Genomic DNA, 16,486 nt, shown 5'->3' with positions numbered 1-16,486 from the left:
CCACTTGCATTCTCCTTAGACTTAATAATGGTCATATCTTGGAGAACATATATGCATACATATGTGAATTAACACTACACAAGTCAGAAAATTTTAATCTGGCATTTGGCCAACGTAGAAAAAGGGACTGGATTTATGCTCCCATCTTATGATATAATAAAAAATAAATATTTGATCTTTGTCCCTAGTTCCTGGCACAGAGCTCTAAAAAATGCTTGGATCTCCAAGTGATAAGAGTGACTTCCGTATGCTAATAAGATGATGACAGGCGGCTGGGGGCCCATGGGCAGCTTCAGGTCTTGGTGGGGAAGGGGGCTGATGACCAGAAAGACCAAGGCATGGTTAGAGAGTTGGAACTTTCAGCACCACCCCCCCAAACTCTGGGGAGTGGAAAGAGGTTGGAGATTGAATTAATCACAAACAGCCAGTGGTTTAATCAATCATGCCTACACAAGGAAACCTTGATAAAAGCCTTAAACAAAAGGGTTCAAGGAGCTTCTGGGTTAATGAACATGTTGAGGTACTGGGAGAACCTGAAAAGGGTGGAGGCTCTGTGCCCCTTCATCCATACCTCGCCCTGTGCATCTCTTCCATTTGGCTGTTCCTGAGTTGTATCCTTTATACCAAACCACTAAATGCAAATAAAGAGTATTCCAGGGGCACCCGGGTGGCTCAGTTGATTAAGCGGCTGACTCTTGAGTTAGGCTCAGGTCATGATCTCACAGTTCAGTTTGTGAGATGGAGCCCTTGTGTCAGGCTCTGCATTGACAGCACCAGCGCAGAGCCTGCTTGGTCTTCTCTCTCTCCCTCTCTCTCTCTGCCCCTCCTCTGCTCACACACGTCCTGTCTCTCTCTCAAAATAATAATTTTTTTTTTAATGGATACATTGGAGTTCATCAAGATTCAAAACTTAGGGCTTCAAAAGACCTGGTTAAAAGAACAAGTGAGAAGACAAATGATAGACTAGGAGAACATCTTTGCAAAGCATATATCTAATAAATAATTTTTATTCAGAATATAAAGAGCTCTCAAAATTCAATAATAAGAAAATAATCAACCCTTGTTTTTTAAATGGGCACAAGATTTCAGTTGACACTTCATCAAAGAAGACATATGGATGGCAATGAAGTACATGAAAAGATGCTCAATATCATTAGCAAATAGGGAAATGCAAATTAAAACCACAACCACCTATCATTACCTAAATTAAAAAGAATGCTCATACCAAGCGTTGACGTGGATATGGGAAAAACAGAACTCCCACACACTGCTTGGTGGAAATGTAAAATGCTACAACTACTTTGGAAAACAGTTTGACAGTTTCTTAAAAAATTAAACACATATCTACCATACAATACAGCTATTTATTCAACTCCTAGGTACCTACCCAGCAAAAAAAGAAAGGACTATGTCCATCTAACACTTTATACATGAATGTTTATAGAAGCTTTACTTATAATAGCCAAGAACTGGAAACAACCCAGATGTCCATCAGCAGATGAACAGACAAATCGCAGTGCATTCATACAACAGAATAAAAAGGAATGAATTAGTGATATGCACAAAAGCAGAGATACATCTCAAAAGAATTTGCTTAAAGATGCCAAACAAAACAGTGTGCATAATATATGATTCCATGTATAAAAAATCATAGAAAAGTCAAACTAATCTCTGGTGATAGAAAGCAGATTGATTGCCTAGAAGGATCAGGGGGCAGGCATGCGTGGAAGGGAGAGATTACAAAGGGGCAGACTGGTGATGGTTTAACGACTGTGGTGATGGTTTCATGGGTTTCGTGTCAAAACTCACCAGTGTGAATGTGTATACTTCAAATAAGGGCAGTTTACTGTATGAAAATTATGCCCTAAAAACTCAGTTAAAAACCTTTTTAAATCTGACACTCTGAGCCATATTTGAAAAGCACTCTGATAGATCCTCTGCTCTGCCTATGATACAACTTACACGTTTCTGTGGATGTACCAAAAGGGGGTATAGCGTGCCAGCAAAAAGTCCCAGAAATAAACTTGAAAATCTTAGCATATGATCTCTTAGGAGCTTCAAACCCATTTCATTTTGGAACAGATTCTTTTTTATTAGAATTGTAAAAATAATCTTATTTCACTTAAACCACACTTAGCATTTAATAAAATCTAAAACCATCTATAAGAATTCAGAAAATCACTCATGCAAACGGGAGAATAAAATTAAAACACTATCAAGATCCAAAGTTCCTGAGATATTCTTAAAAACTTAACCTACAAAAGCACCAAAAATGGTAATCTTATATAAATTCTGAGAAAAAAAATTTGACCAAATATTTTCTTCTTCATTAGAAAATTTAAATTATGTAACAATAAACCTACAGATACATTCCATTTTTTTCAACCCTCATTTCCCCTCTAAAAACAATTGCTACAATAACCACTAGAAAACATTCTATTAGTTTCCAAGATTGATGATCACTGACATTTACTGATTGATTATTGGCATTTAGCAACCTTAAATATAGCCTTGAATGCCATCTAATTTGTTATACCTTTAAGTAGGAGTTAGCATACTTTTAGCATCATCTCTGTACTTAGGAAGCCAATGCAATTTATGAGAAGTATTTTCCACTTAACTTGTATCACTTTATCTAGTTATTTTCACTATTTGACTCTCTTTATTCTGAAGTGTATAACATATTGAACCCAAAGCACATTCCTTTCACTACTGCACTCTAATTACTTTAATGGTATTAAGTTCATGGAAAGCATGTATGTGAATAAAATCCATTTCCAAAGCCATTCTTTCATGTAGTGTTTCTAAGGATTAATTTTATACCCATATATGCACACACACATACAAATACGTGAGTTCAGAAAGTACATTATATTTTACTAAGCAGTAAGCAAATTGCATGGATTCTATATCAATGCTAAATTTTAACAACCATGTATAGGTAGCAGCTTAGTAACTTGATAAAATGCTTATCTCAACAGTCACTCTGGTTAGGGTCATTTTTCTATTTCCGGTTTATTAAATGATGAACGGCTTGTATAAATATGCAAAAAATATTTTTAAGTAATTCTCTAATAATTACAACTTAACCTCAAAGGATTGGTCGGCAGAAAGCTCAGAAGATGCAAATATCTGGTTCGGCTATTTATGATGATCTGTATTTCACTTTTATGTTCAATTGTACATTTTCCCCCACAAATGGCAGCTTAAACTAGCAGTGTCTTACATATATAGAGATCTTACCTGAACGCTTATCCTCTAAGTGTGTTGCCAAATCTGACATCTTCACAAAGGAGGGCATGCTTTTTTGGAATTTTGCTTTAAATTTAACCGCCCTTATATCATCATCAAACAGGCACTCACAGGATGACCAAGATGTTGTATGCAATTCTAAGCTTTCTAGGATGTAATTGCGCTGAACAAAAAGATATTTAAATTCCCAAATATAATCTTAAACAAACAAACAAAAACAAAAAGTCACCAAAAAAGAAATAATCTAGGCTCAGAATCAAATTAAATAGATCAATCTGATTAAATCAGTTAAATGCAACATTTATCGCACTAAGGAATTTGGGTGTAAAGAGACAAAATGTGAACGCTGTTTTAAGGCAATAGGATAAAGATGCTGGAGATAATTTTAATAAAAATGTTTTCTAAAGATTTCCTGGTCTCTTAAACAGTCATAATTTATCATAACCAACTGCTTTTCAGAGTAGCTATTTCCTGTTTTGGTATTTATAGGCAAAGATTTTTAAAAATAGTAAGGCATAGAAATGGACACATGTCTGCCATAAGTAATACCTCTTGTTGATTTTCCAACACCTTTGTTTTCTTATTTAGCTAATTTTTCCAGGACCAAAAAAAAAAAAAAAAGCATTGAGAGACAATTGCATGTATTTTTAGCTCCGTCAGTAATAATCTGAATCCTTAAAACCACAGTAGCACAGAGCTCCTTTTCAAATAATCACATTCTATATTAATAAATTCAACTTTATAATAAAACAAAAAGATTTCTTAGCACTAAGTTTTCTAATAATAACAGCTATTTTTATAAAACAGTATTTTTAGTTTCCTTCAGGCAATAAATCTAATTCACACCCCTCCCCAACACTGCCTCCTTAGTTTTTTTCCTTAGTTTCGTTTGGAAAAATGGACAGTCTTAAAAACGGTAAATCTGTACAGACAGAGGATCGTTAGGAAGAGCTAAAGCATACATATTCCAAGTTATTGCTTAAAAACAATCGCTATTTTTAAAATGGTTTGCTTGTCTTATTATAAAATACATGCTTAGAAATGAGAGAAGCTAAATAAGCAAATAAATAACACCTGTAACCTCAACATCCCCAAATCAACACAGTTAACACTTTTGTGGACATCCAGTTGTTTTCAATGTGATTTTTACTTAATATGTTAAATATATTTTGTATGTCCTTAAGTATTATTCTATATTAATTTTTTTAATGTTTATTTACTTTTGAGAGAGAGAGAGACAGAGAGACAGAGAGAGAGCAAGCAGGGGAGGGACAGAGACAGAAGGAGACACAGAATCCAAAGCAGGCTCCAGGATCCGAGTTGTCAGCACAGAGCCCAATGCAGGGCTCGGACCCATGAACCACGAGATCATGACCTAAGCCGAAGTCAGATGCCCAACTGACTGAGCCACCCAGGCGTCCCATTATTTTATATTATTTTAAAATACTACATAATATGTCAATACTTTGGCACAGATATTCCAAAATCTTAAAAATTATTATAGCAATTCCCTATTAAAAGCATGTTGGTTGTTTTTTCAATTCTTTACTATTATAACAATACTGTGATAAATATATTTTTAGCTACATCTCTATAGCCATGAGAAATTCCTAGAAGTATAATCATTAGGCGAAAGGTATTCCAAACTCTGAAATTTTCAAACACATTATCAGTTGTCCTCAAGAAAGGTTTTGCCAATTTACATTTCCAATAGTTTATGAGAGTAGCTGTTCCTCCACATATTCTCTATCAATTTCTCAGGAGAAAAATCACAGGCTGTCATTATTTTATTTGTGTGCCTTCAATTACTAGTGAGTAAATTTTTTTCATACATTCATTGGCCATTTTTATTTCTTCTTTGGGGGACTTTCTGTTCATATCTCTTGCCCATTTATCCTTACAGATATTTGTCTTTTGCTTATTGCATTATTTTCTGACAAAATGCAATATTTTTTTCTGGTTTTTCACTTTCTTTTTAATTTGGTATATGGTGATTTTTTTTTTTAATTTTTTTTTCAACATTTATTTATTTTTGGGACAGAGAGAGACAGAGCATGAACGGGGGAGGGGCAGAGAGAGAGGGAGACACAGAATCGGAAACAGGCTCCAGGCTCTGAGCCATCAGCCCAGTGCCTGACGCGGGGCTCGAACTCACGGACCGCGAGATCGTGACCTGGCTGAAGTCGGACGCTTAACCGCCTGAGCCATCCAGGCGCCCCATAGTGTTATTTATTTTTGAGAGAGAGAGAGAGAGAGACAGAGCATGAGTATGGGAGGGGCAAAGAGAGGGAGACACAGAATCCGAAGCAGACTCCAGGCTCTGAGCTGTCAGCACAGAGCCCGACGCGGGGCTCGAACTCACGGACCGCGAAATCATCACCTGAGCCGAAGTCGGCCGCTTAACCGACTGAGCCACCCAGGTGCCCCTAACCTTCTAATCTTTAGATACCAAATAAGTTTGCTTATATTTTCTTCTACTACTCACGGTTTCTTTTTTTAAAAGATATTTGAAACTTTAATGCATCTGGAATTTATTTTGGCACAAATATGAAGTATAAACTTAATTCTCCTTTTTCTCAAATTGTTAGCTCAATATTTCAAACATTACCTGCTCTTGTTCCAAAAGGAAAAAGTTTCCTTTATTTCTTAATTATAAGTAAAATATATTTACTATAAAATATTTATACAATAAAAGAAAAGAGCAGTAATAGATAAGATTGGCCAATGTTTTAATATAGTAGATAATGGGTACTGTAGCTCATTATATTATTTTGTATATATTAAGTTTGAAGTTTTTACTAAAGGTTTAAAAAATAAATGTGGATTCACACATCCATATAATTCAAACTAGAGGCATAAAGAAAAAAAACACACATAGGATTTTAGTATCTCCAATTCTTTAGTATTTAGTATTTCCAATTCTTTTAATGTATACACATACTTACATACCCGCTTTATTAAAATGGGATCCTACTGTACATGAAACTATATAATGTACTTATTTTTTCCTTTTTCCATGTTTTTAATTGCCATTATTGCACCAATACGGCATATGCTTTATACACATATATATTTCATTTTCAATTTTATCATGTACTGTTTAAAGTAAATATTAACATCATTTCCATCTCTCCAGGCTAATGAACATACATATCTTTGGTAGTGAATACTTTTCTGTGTCCACCCAGACCACAAATGACCTTCTCAACTGCTCCTTCACCCTCTGAAATAAGCTCAGGCATTCCTATTGTACTTTCCCACCCTGTCCTTGAGGCCACAGTTGATTGAATAGAATTCAATCCGGGCAATCAGATTTTCCGTGCTAGGAATTTGGAAATGGCACTGGTCTAGGTTAAAAGGAAAAGTAAGAGCAGGAGCTACAGAGTAACCATCTTCTGCTGCCTTCCCTATGGTTGAAAAGCAGAGGAAGTCTGCAAGGAGTGAATAAAGCAGAGAAGCTGCCTGGTACCCACAAAGCTTTTCAGCTCCCAGTCCCAAGAACCCCTGAACCCATCAGCGCTCTTGCTCTCTGCACCCTGAGACATTCATTCCTGTATACTTCAGATACATCCCCCTGAATTGTTGAAATTACCCAGAGAAGAGGTCCAGTTCTAACTACAAGCCCTCTGTGCCCAAGTTTAAATGTAATTTCTTAATACATTCCATGGATGGCAAAACCTCTGTGCACAGACATTTTCAAATGTGTGGGGTTTTTTTTCTTATCATTTGAAATGAAGTTACTTCCTCCTCAAACTTGAGTCTCTTACTTCTTAAAGACTGGGAATTTTGACTGGTTGCTTAATCTGTATTTTATTCTTAATTCATTTATTCATAAAGAAAACAGGGGCACGAGGGTGGCTCAGTCGGTTAAACGTCTGACTTCAGCTCAGGTCATGATCTGGCGATTTGTAGGTTCGGCCCCACGTCTGGGCTCTGTGCTGACAGCTCAGAGCCTGGAGCCTGCTTCGGATTCTGTGTCTCCCTCTCTCTCTACCCCTCCCCGCTCACACTTTGTCTCTCTCTCTCTCTCTCTCAAAAATAAATAAACGTTTAAAAAAGAAGAAAACATCTATGAGGGCAGGCACAGTGCTGTGTAATGAGCATACAGTGGTGAACAAGCATGGCAGGATGCTTGTATTCATAGAAATTTTAATCTATGGAGAAAATCAGTTTTCAAGCAAGCAAATAAACTGGATAATCCTGATTGTGTTCAGTGGCACAAATGGCCTTCAAAGAGTTGATCTGATAGAGAGTGGTTATGCATATGTGTGTGAGGCCCCTCTGAGAATATGAAATTGGGGCTGAGAAATGAAGGAGCCATCCATCCAGGGAGCTTCAGGGGAAAGCACTCTGGACAAAGGAAACATGTAAATTCAGGATCCAAGCCAGGAAAAAGATCAGCAAGTTCAAGTAACAGAGAGGAGTCCTGTGCAGGTTGGACTAGTTAGTCTGAGGGAGACTGGTATTGAGACAATTTGTAATACATTTTTATATTGAATCATGAATTAAGGATGTGAATAGATTTCAAACTTCCATGCAGACCTAACTATGATTTTGCATGAAGTATAATCACAAATGTTGGGATCATTTGCATTACTCTGCCTATTTAGTAATATCACAAGAGTGATTTACTATAATTTGTTACATTTTTAAAGTATTAGATTTCTATTAAATACTTTCAGGTAAATATTGCATTAGAATGGCATTCACTTCTGAATAGCTTATTTTATGTACCCACTTATCCCTAAGAAGTCCACACTCATTAGGACCTAGACTGTGATCAACACTTGCTACATATGAGGTATCCCAAATTCCCATGCATATTTCAAAAGAATGTGAATTTGGGATTTCTTATTATTCTTCCCCCAAAACATCACCTCTGTGATCTCCAGTATTCAGTAACAACTACCTGACGGTCATTTCTGATTATATCACCTACATGTGAGTTTGTTATCCTCAGGAACAAGTAAAACCAGTGCCCAGTGTGGAGGTTAATATAGAGAATGCCTCAAGAAATCCTAAATGAATACATAAAATGCTAACAATTTCTGAAGGGAGAATCACTTACTTAGATGATCCTTCAAAATTGGTATTATCCTAGTTTAAAAAGAATAATCTTGAGGTATTGAGGTGGATATCATAACTTAAAAGTGATGGTAATGAATAAAGTATGCTAAATGAATGAATGAACAAAGAACAACTGTATCTTAATTCCTGGACTCACAAATTTTCAATATTAACCTAAATACCACAGAATTATCTAGAGACAACTGGAATGTCTCTTCTATTAACCAAAGAACTACTACTTTTCAAAGAATATCCACATTAAGCACAGAGCAGTGTGCTTGGCTACAGCTCCATTATCAATGGAATAACACCTTTGACCTACATTTTGTCCCACATGCACTAGACTCATGTTCCCAGCTCTGACATAATGGTCAATAATGATGGCTGGTCTACCACTGACACGTGTTTGTCGGATTTCTCAACTGAACAAATATTTGTTACTGTTTGATCCTAACATGAAAGTCAAAAGTCAGACTTATCTCAAATCTTGGTTATGGGCTATTAATGATTAAAAGAGAGAATGTGACAGATCGTATCCTTAGATAATTATTTTGTAGGTAGAAGTTTGGGAAGAGGCATTAACTCTTTGGGGTAAAAAAAAAAAAAGTCACACACCTAATCAATCTGTAGATTAATTTAGCAGGATAAAATGACTGGTAAGCCACTAATTAAACTATCTCTGACTGTTACAACTAAAGAATCTCACAATATCAAAATGAAGATACATCATTTTCTTGAAACATCAATTCCCTTTAATTAAATACATCATAAATTATTATTAAGTCCTGCTTTAAAGAAAACGGAATCGTGGGTCATATTTTAAACACAAACATTCTATGGATGGCTAATAGTCCGCGCTTTTAGAACAACTGGTATAAAAGCCTGGAATGCACTCATTTATTAAACAGTAACATTGAGACTTGAAAGGGTTAATGCAGCTCCCCTAACATCTGCCTTATAACCAGGGAGAAGTTTATTTATCAGGGTACTTTGGCTGAATAAAAACTGTAGAAGCTTCTCCAGAATTCAATTTTAAAGAACATTTCCTGAAGGAGATAAGACCTTCGCTAAAAAGGTAAAGTAGTATACCTGGGAATAAGTAGAAGCTTTTATTCTACCACCATTAATTATAGAGGACTTTTCAGATCACTAAACTGCTTACAGGAGGTATAAAATTATAACAGAAGAAATCTCAAGAAGAATAGTCAATTATGACCACCTACTATTTCAAACACAGACCTTCTTAATCTCTTAAGAAGTTCCTCATCTGAAGCTCATAAGCATTAATCATTTACCTAACTATAAATAAATTAAATGTTTTTTGGTGTATTTACCTTTTTTCCTTTGAAGTTGAGGGTACCAGGCTGCTCCAGGACCCCATAATACAAGCACATAATGTTGACCTTGGACCTGTTCCACTGTTAACATAACTTTCCTTTGCTTCTGTCCTCTATAACTGTATAATGCCTCTGGAAAAGAAATATTTTAGTTGGCATTACTCTCTCACAGGTGACACCATACTCTAATGTCTTGTGATAAATACAACCGTGATACCCAAATGATATCCTAAGAAAGTCTTGTATCTTAATTATTTTATAACCTAAAATTGAGAAGGAGCCCCCAGTGTTTACCTGTCAGTATAGTGATATCAACAACCCTCAGCACCGCATGGACTAACATGTCCGGCTGCAGCTCCTCCAATTCTACAAATTCTATACTGCTCACTCTCTGAGGCTGCCTCTGAGGAAGATCTCGGAGATAGGAATGTTTTGAAGACACGTATGTCAGTAAGTCTTGAAGTACAGCATCACTGACTATCTTGGAATCTAAGAAAGAAAAACACACACATGCAGAAAAGATGGCAAAATTATATTTTCTTGAAAACACAGTATTTTCTTAGAAATGCATTTTATCTTGTAAAGTGTGATTAAGTGTAAAAACCACACTTTCATTTCTACAAATATGTAACTTATTCTTAAATGTCTAGATGCAAAACATAAGCCTGATTATTTTTAACCAACGGAATTAGAATTATTTACTATCTCCAGAAATAACTTGCCCTGTTCCCTTCTCGGTTCCATTTTTCTACCAATTACCTAAGACCAGTATATATATATATATATATATTTTTTTTTACTCCTCCATTACCCTCTTATACCCAATCGGTCCCCTAATCCCTGCAGTCTGATTGGCTCACACCTTCCACGACCATCCCAACCACTGCTATTCTTCCTCAAGGCTCTTACATTTCTCACGTGAAATGCTCTTAAGGGTCACCTACCTGACCCTCCCTGAACATGTCTTCCTTTTCCCCACTTCTATGCCTCTGTCCTTACGATTGTCCCTGGCTACAATGCTGCCATCCTCTCAACCTATCCAAATACTACACAGAATACACTATGGAGAGGCTCTCAGTGACTTCTTCCCCTGAACTTAGAGGGTTTTTATCTCCAGCTCCCGTGTGGCATGTGAGCATGTGCTACACTGGCATATTCCCTTGATTATTAGAACAGTTATTTAGTTCTTTGGTCATTATGCCATTTACATGTTTTTCTCCTATGTTTAAATTATTTGTCTCAATTTTTCTCATTTTTTGAGATACATTTACATATAATAAAATGCATACATTGATAAGTTTGCTGATTAAAATTTAATTTCCTTGAAGGAAAGGGAGGTGTATTTGAATATATGGTGGATTGTTGATCAAAATACAATCTTAGCAAAAGGCACTTACGCACTTTTTTAGAAGGTTGGGTCTATTTGCCGATTTCAGTAGAAAAAAAAAAAAAGTAATTCTTCTTTCCTTCTCCCTTTAACACCCTCCTCCTAATGTATTTCTTATGCCACACGAAAGCCTCATTATTCATTCACTCATCAGAAGACCATCCACTGTGTGCCAGGCATCATGCCAGGTTCTAGGGATACAAAGATATACCTTGTCTGTATACCTGCCATTATACCTGCACAGAAGAATTATCAACCTAGAGACAGTCAATAACAAACACAGGGCTTAGAGTATAAGAGATACATGGAAGCATTCTAACAACACACAAAATCAACCGCCCAGGCAAGTGGAAAGAGGCTTTATTGAAGAAATATTTGAGCTGGGTTTTGGAAAAATGTCCTGGAGTTTTCTAGGTAATAATTGGAGAAGGGGGTATATCTCCAGGTAAAGAGAAAGGGGTCTGTATTCCTTTATGTATTATAGATGCCTCTGGCAGTCTGATGAAGTATAAATCAATTATCAGAATAATATTTTTATAATAGCCTTGAGATATAACTCACATGCATAAAATTATCTTTATCAGAATAGTATTTTTATAACAGCCTTGTTGAGATATAATTCACGTGCATAAAATTCACCTTTTAAAGTGTATAATTCAGGGCACCTGGCTGACTCAGTCAGTAGAACATTCAACTCTAAACCTCAAGGTCATGAGTTCAAACCCCATGTTGGGTATGAAGTCTACTCAAAAATAAAATTTTAAAAAATGAAATGAAATGAAAAGAAAGAAAAGAAAAGAGAAGAGAAGAGAAGAGAAGAGAAGAGAAGAGAAGAGAAGAGAAGAAAAGAAAAGAAAAGAAAAGAAAAGAAAAGAAAAGAAAAGAAAAGAAAAGAAAAGAAAAAAATAATGGGGCACCTGGGTGGCTCAGTCAGTTAAGCATCCTACTTTAGCTCAGCTCATGATTTCACGGTTCATGGGTTCAAGCCCAAAATAGGGCTCTGTGCTGACAGCTCAGAGAATGATTCTGTCTCCCTCTCTGCCCCTCCCCATTCATGCTCTGTCTCTATCTCAAAACTGAATAAACGTTAAAAAGAATTTTTTTTTAAGGGGCACCTGGATGGCTCAGTCAGTTAAATACCTGACTTCGGTTCAGGTCACGATCTCACAGTTCATGGGTCCAAGCCCCTTGTCAGGCTCTGTGCTGACAGCTCAGAGCCTGGAGGCTGCTTCAGATTCTGTGTCTCCCTCTCTCTCTGCCCCTCCCCCGTTCATGCTCACTCTCTCTCTCTCTCTCTCTCAAAAATAAATAAATATTTTTTTTAATTTTAATTTTTAAATAAAATATAATAATAAAAATAATTTAGTTATGCATAGTATTCCACTGTGGAAATGTAACACAATTTAATCAACCATTCTACTATGTACAGGCATTCCAATTTTTCCCTCTTGCAATTACAAATACTGCCTCATGTTGTTATAATCATATCTTTAGGACAGATTCCTACAAGTAGGCTTGCTGGGTTGAAAGCGGAGTACATACGTACTTTGTGATTTTGTATCACCAAATATCTCTCCAGAAACTGCAGCAATTCTCATTGCCTCCAGCAATGTGTCAGAGGGCCTGTTTTCCCACAGCTTCATCAACAGCATGTGTTATCATATTTTTAAATTTTTGCCAATCTGATAGTAAGAAATAAAATTTCTGTGTAGTTTTAATTTGAATGACTCAGGTCTTTTTCCCATTTTCCTATCAGGTCCTTTGTCACTCAATTTGTAAGAGCTCTCCCTATACTAGGAATATTAGCCTCTCGTCTAGGTGTATGTTGCAAATATTCTCTCCAAGTCTGCCAATTGTCCTTTGGCTTTGTTAATGGTGCTTCTGGGCATGCAAAATTTTATTTTTCTACAGTCAAATTTATCTGTCTTTTTTTTCTTTAACTGCTTCCGAATTCTGAGAAATAATAAGAAAGTGTTCCCTACATCAAGATGATAGAGAAATTCATCCATGTTTCCTTCTAGTAACTGAATGGTTATATTTTTTATATTTAGATTTTTAATCCATTTGGAGTTTATTCTTCTATTTCGTGTGAGATACTGTTCTAATTTTGTCTTTTTTTGAAATGGCTACCCAGTTGCCTTACCACCATTTATTAAAAAGTTTACCTTTACCTCAGTGATCTCAGATAACATCTTTGTCATATACTAAATTATATGTATACAGGTCTAATTCTGATCTTCCTGTTCTATTCCACGGGTCGATTTGTCTATTTATGTACCAGTATCACACTGTTTTAATTATAGAGGCTTTACAGTTTAATGCCTGTCTCGTAAGCATGGTCCCTTGTGCTTTTTCTTTTTGAATGTTTTCCTGAATATTCCTGCATGTTTGTTTTTCCATATGAAGGTTAGTATCAAGTTGTATATGCCATAGCATGGCTTCCCAATATTGTTATTGAGACGGCCCTGAATTTATAAATTCACTTATGGAGACCAGATACCATTATAATGTTGAGTCACCTTATTCAGGAACAGGGAATGTTGTGCTTCCATTTCTTCTTGTCTTTCTTTCTTTCCAGAGTGTTTAAATTTTTTTCCTTATATAGGCTTTGAAAATTTCTTGTTAAATGTATTCCGAAGTATCTTCTTTTTTGCTTTCACCAATGACTTTTGCCCTACCATCATGTCCTCTGTTCAGTGTTTGTGTATGGAAGGCTAGTGACGGTTTCAACATTAATTTTAGTATCCTGTTGCACCACTGAATTCCTTTATCGTTTGAATTCATTCTTTGGTTCCCTGGAGTGTTTCTGATATGTTATCAAAGCATTTGCACATATAGTTTTTACTCTTCTTCACCCATCCAGATACCTCTGCTTGTCTAGTTGTATTGGTTGATAACTCCAGTATCATGATAACGAGCAACGAGCAGCAGAAATAGTGTACATCCTTACCTTGTTCCGGATTTTAGTGGAAATGCCTCTAGTGTTTCTCCATTAAATAAGATACTGGCATTAGGACTAAATACATCCATTTTAGTGATACAGTATCAACTGTATTGTAACTGTTACCACTGTATTGATATTATATTTATTGATCCTGAAGGAGAAAGTATCCCTCAACTCCATTTCCTGGAGAGCTTCTTATGATAAAGGGGTGCTCAATTTTGTCAATATTTATGGAGATATTCATACAATTTTTCTTTCCATTTATTAATATGGTATATGATAGTCATAGATCTTCTAATATTGAAACACATCTTTCCATTTCTGGAAAAAATCTCACTTGGTCATTATTTCTTTAAGGTAGTGTTAGATTTGGTTTACTAATATTTTGTTTAGACTTTGTATGCATGTACAATACTAGTCTGTATTCTTATTTGTAATGTCTTTCTTTGGTTTAGGTGTCAGTGTCTTACTTTATAAAAGGAATTAGGAAGTTTCCTTCTTCAATATTCTAGAAGAATTTTCAGAGCACTGGAACTATCTGGTCTCTTGGTAGAATTCTCCTGTGAAACGATGTGAGCCTGGCAACATTTTTGTATAATTTTTTAAACTAATTTTGAATAATTTTCTCTATTTCTTCTATAGAACTGGTCTGTCTAAGCTATATCTCAAATCCATCCATTTCTCATTATCTCTGCTGGCCACCCATTATCTCTCAACCTCGACTACTGCAGTAACTTCCTAACTCCCTAATTCAGCTCCATGAGCAGCCCTTCGCAGCCAGATCTATGGTATTCCCATCTCTGCCCTTTGTTAGTTTCCGTCATAGCATTCATGATCACCCTCATGTCTGTAGGTTCTTCCTTATCGGCCCGCCACACAGGGACATCGGCGCCACGAAGGCTGGCACCAGGGGGACACTGTTCACCACTGTACCCCCAGTGCACAGTGCCTCAAACAACGTCAACACTTCATACATATAAACCGGGTAGGTGAAGAACTCAACTTTAGTTATTTTATGAGATCATGTCAGTGCTGATTTTCTGCCGACTAGTTTCCCTCGGAAACAGGGAAATCTTAACCCTTTCCAAACACCTTTGTTATTGTTCTAACTGTTGTTACTCTCTTCTACTTACCCTGCCTTCCTTTGAGAATACTCATTATTCACGGGTTGGAATATGCTGTACCTTCCATACATGCCACACAACTTTCTTGTTATTCTAATTAATCTCTTGTAAAATCAGTGTATTCTTATGTACTCATGGCTATCTTTCTATGACACTGTTTCAGTATTCCATCAAATACATTTTGCTTACTATTTCTCCCATTAATATTTCTGTATTGTTATTATATATTACATGCAGGTTCAATACCTCATGGTTCAATATATTACATGCGGGTTCAATACCTCACGTTTAATCTTCACAGCAACCCTATAAGCTACGTATGTATTTTAATTTCCATTTCACAGATGAGGAAACAAGGGTACAACGAGGTTAAGTAACTTGCCGGAAGACACAGACTGTGCAAGTGGTAGGGCCAGGATTCAAATCTTGCTCTGACTCCAGAGACTATAACTACCAGTTTATACTATCTCCCTTACTTTGTTTTCTTTTTCTTTTTTTTTTTTTTTTTTTATTTCTTGGAGAAAAAGATAGCTTCTGGGCTCTTCAGTGCTGATTTTAAAGAAGAGAAAATGGATGTCAGAGAAGGAAGGTAGTCTTTCCTTGCAGTGCTGGACTGAAGAACAAGGATTCAAACCACAACTGGCTGACTGGGAGGCCCAGGCTTTTCTCACGACCTCAAGGGTTCCTAACCAGAGGCTGAAGAACCCCACAGAGAACTTTAGCCTGGCAACAGAGAACTTTAGAGGTCCAGGGAACCATTTGGAGTTATGTGCAAAATTCTGTGTCTATCTACCTAAGTCTATTTTTCTGGAGAAAGGGCACATAGCTTCTCTAAGAGAGCTAGGACTCCCTAAAAGGTTAAGAACTACCACTATGTGGACACTCTAAGAAAAGTAAGAAAATGGAAACTGAACCCCAATATTTCTTAAAACAAATATGATTTACAACGTACAACTTTATTTTTATAAATTCTATTTTCAGTCTTACTAAAGAAAATAAACCAATACTGTCCAGCTAACCTGTTTAGAAAACATTTCATAAAATTACTATTTTAACTTTTTTTTCTAATATGTATATATACTTTTGAATACTAAGAAATGATTACATTTAAAACGTGTCTTACATTCTTCAGCCTGGACAGACGGGTAACTCCCAAGATTTAATAACTGACTGGTAAAAGTTGATTGTAGTACTGTCTCACCAACCCAATGATCTTCATGAACAGTAACATCTAGACAGAGGGAAACAAAAGTTCTGATCATGTCATAAATTCCTTCACACTGTGGTTAACTTGCCAATCATAGCAAAATATTATTAACATCTCTCACAGGCCAGGCAACTAAAGTTCAAGTGGGTTAAATCATCTGCCTAAAGC

At 36.2% G+C, this 16,486-nt stretch overlaps 1 protein-coding gene across 8 annotated transcripts in view; it reads right to left on the bottom strand.

The window, feature by feature from the left end:
* The window catches only part of SHLD2 (shieldin complex subunit 2), a 94,004-nt gene that overhangs the window by 24,914 nt on the left and 52,604 nt on the right, over positions 1-16,486 (bottom strand). For 6 of the 8 annotated variants that reach the window (XM_027062484.2, XM_027062483.2, XM_053207456.1 and 3 more), the window contains 4 exons: positions 16,235-16,342; positions 9,951-10,145; positions 9,654-9,788; positions 3,244-3,450 (listed from right to left, as the gene is read on the bottom strand). In XM_027062484.2, coding sequence (XP_026918285.1) covers positions 3,244-3,450; positions 9,654-9,788; positions 9,951-10,145; positions 16,235-16,342 — 645 coding nt within the window. Of the gene's footprint in view, positions 1-2,213; positions 2,256-3,243; positions 3,451-9,653; positions 9,789-9,950; positions 10,146-16,234; positions 16,343-16,486 lie in introns of all 8 variants that reach the window. The other 2 variants (XM_027062486.2, XM_027062485.2) reach the window with 2 other exon arrangements.

This window comes from Acinonyx jubatus, chromosome D2 (assembly GCF_027475565.1).
Source record: "Acinonyx jubatus isolate Ajub_Pintada_27869175 chromosome D2, VMU_Ajub_asm_v1.0, whole genome shotgun sequence".
Taxonomy (NCBI): Eukaryota; Metazoa; Chordata; class Mammalia; order Carnivora; family Felidae; genus Acinonyx; species Acinonyx jubatus.
This window is presented reverse-complemented; position numbering and strand designations above follow the sequence as displayed.